This window comes from Nestor notabilis, unplaced genomic scaffold, assembly GCF_000696875.1.
Source record: "Nestor notabilis isolate BGI_N333 unplaced genomic scaffold, ASM69687v1 scaffold17372, whole genome shotgun sequence".
Lineage (NCBI taxonomy): Eukaryota > Metazoa > Chordata > Aves > Psittaciformes > Psittacidae > Nestor > Nestor notabilis.
Window position 1 is genome coordinate 6,907 of NW_009918080.1, and position 1,160 is coordinate 8,066.

Sequence of the window (1,160 nt, forward strand, 5' to 3'; positions counted from 1 at the left end):
ATCCCTGCCTGGCTCCTGGCTCCTGATCCCTCTCCCGTGCCCCAGGATCCCCCTGCGGAAGGGCAAGACCCTGCGGCAGTCCCTGCAGGAGCACGGCTTGCTCGAGCGCTACCTCAAGCAGCATCCCTACAACCCGGCTGCCAAGTACTCCAAGTACTACAGCTCCGGCGTCTCTACTGAGCCCATGCAGAACTACATGGATGTGAGCATGGCAGGGAGAGGGGTGGCCCCTTCCCATCCCGCTGCCCCCTCCCCACCCCTCTAGCCCCTTACCTGCTCCATTAGCTCCTTACCCATTCCCCTAACCCATTCCCCCCCCCACCAGCCCTTTACCCGTCCCAATAGGTCCTTACCTTTCCCTCTAACCCTTTGCCCATTCCCCTGACCTGTTAACTTATCCCACTGGCCCCTTCCCCATTCCCTTAACCCATTCCCCATCCTGCTAGCCCCTTATAGAATCATAGAATAGTTACGGTTGGAAAGGACCTTAAGATCATCTAGTTCCAACCCCCCTGCCATGAGCACGGACACCACACACTAAACTATGTTGCCCAAGGCTCTGTCCAATCTGGCCTTGATCACTGCCAGGGTTGGAGCACATCCTTTACCAGTTTCCCTAACCTATTGAGTCATCCCACTAGCCCCCTAGCTGTACCACTAGCCCTTTACCCATTCCCCTAACCTGTTAACTCACCCCACTGGCCCCTTACCTGCACCACTAGCCCCGTACTTGATATGCTGTTCCCTACCTGTCCCTCTAATCCTTTACCCGTTCCCATAACCCATTAAGTTATTCCACTAGCCTCTTACCTGTTCCACTAGCCCTTTAACTCATCCCATTAGCCACTTACCCATTCCCCTAACTCATCTCAGTAGCCCCTTACCTGACCTGCTAGTTCCTTACCTGTCCCTCTAATCCTTCACCAGTTCCACTCATCCCACTAGCCCCTCACGCATCCCATTAGCCCCTTACCCATCCCATTAGCCCCTTACCCATCCCATTAGCCCCTTACCCATCCCATTAGCCCCTTACCCATCCCATTAGCCCCTTACCCATCCCATTAGCCCCTTACCCATCCCATTAGCCCCTTATCCATCCCATTGTCCCATTATCCATCCCATTAGCCCATTACCCATCCCACTAATCCCTTATCAATCCC

At 54.7% G+C, this 1,160-nt stretch overlaps 1 protein-coding gene across 1 annotated transcript in view; it reads left to right on the top strand.

The window, feature by feature from the left end:
- The window catches only part of LOC104401834 (pepsin A-like), a 3,823-nt gene that overhangs the window by 231 nt on the left and 2,432 nt on the right, over positions 1-1,160 (top strand). The window contains exon 2 of the mRNA XM_010009538.1: positions 46-202. Within this exon, the coding sequence (XP_010007840.1) occupies positions 46-202 (157 nt within the window). The remainder of the gene's footprint in view (positions 1-45; positions 203-1,160) is intronic.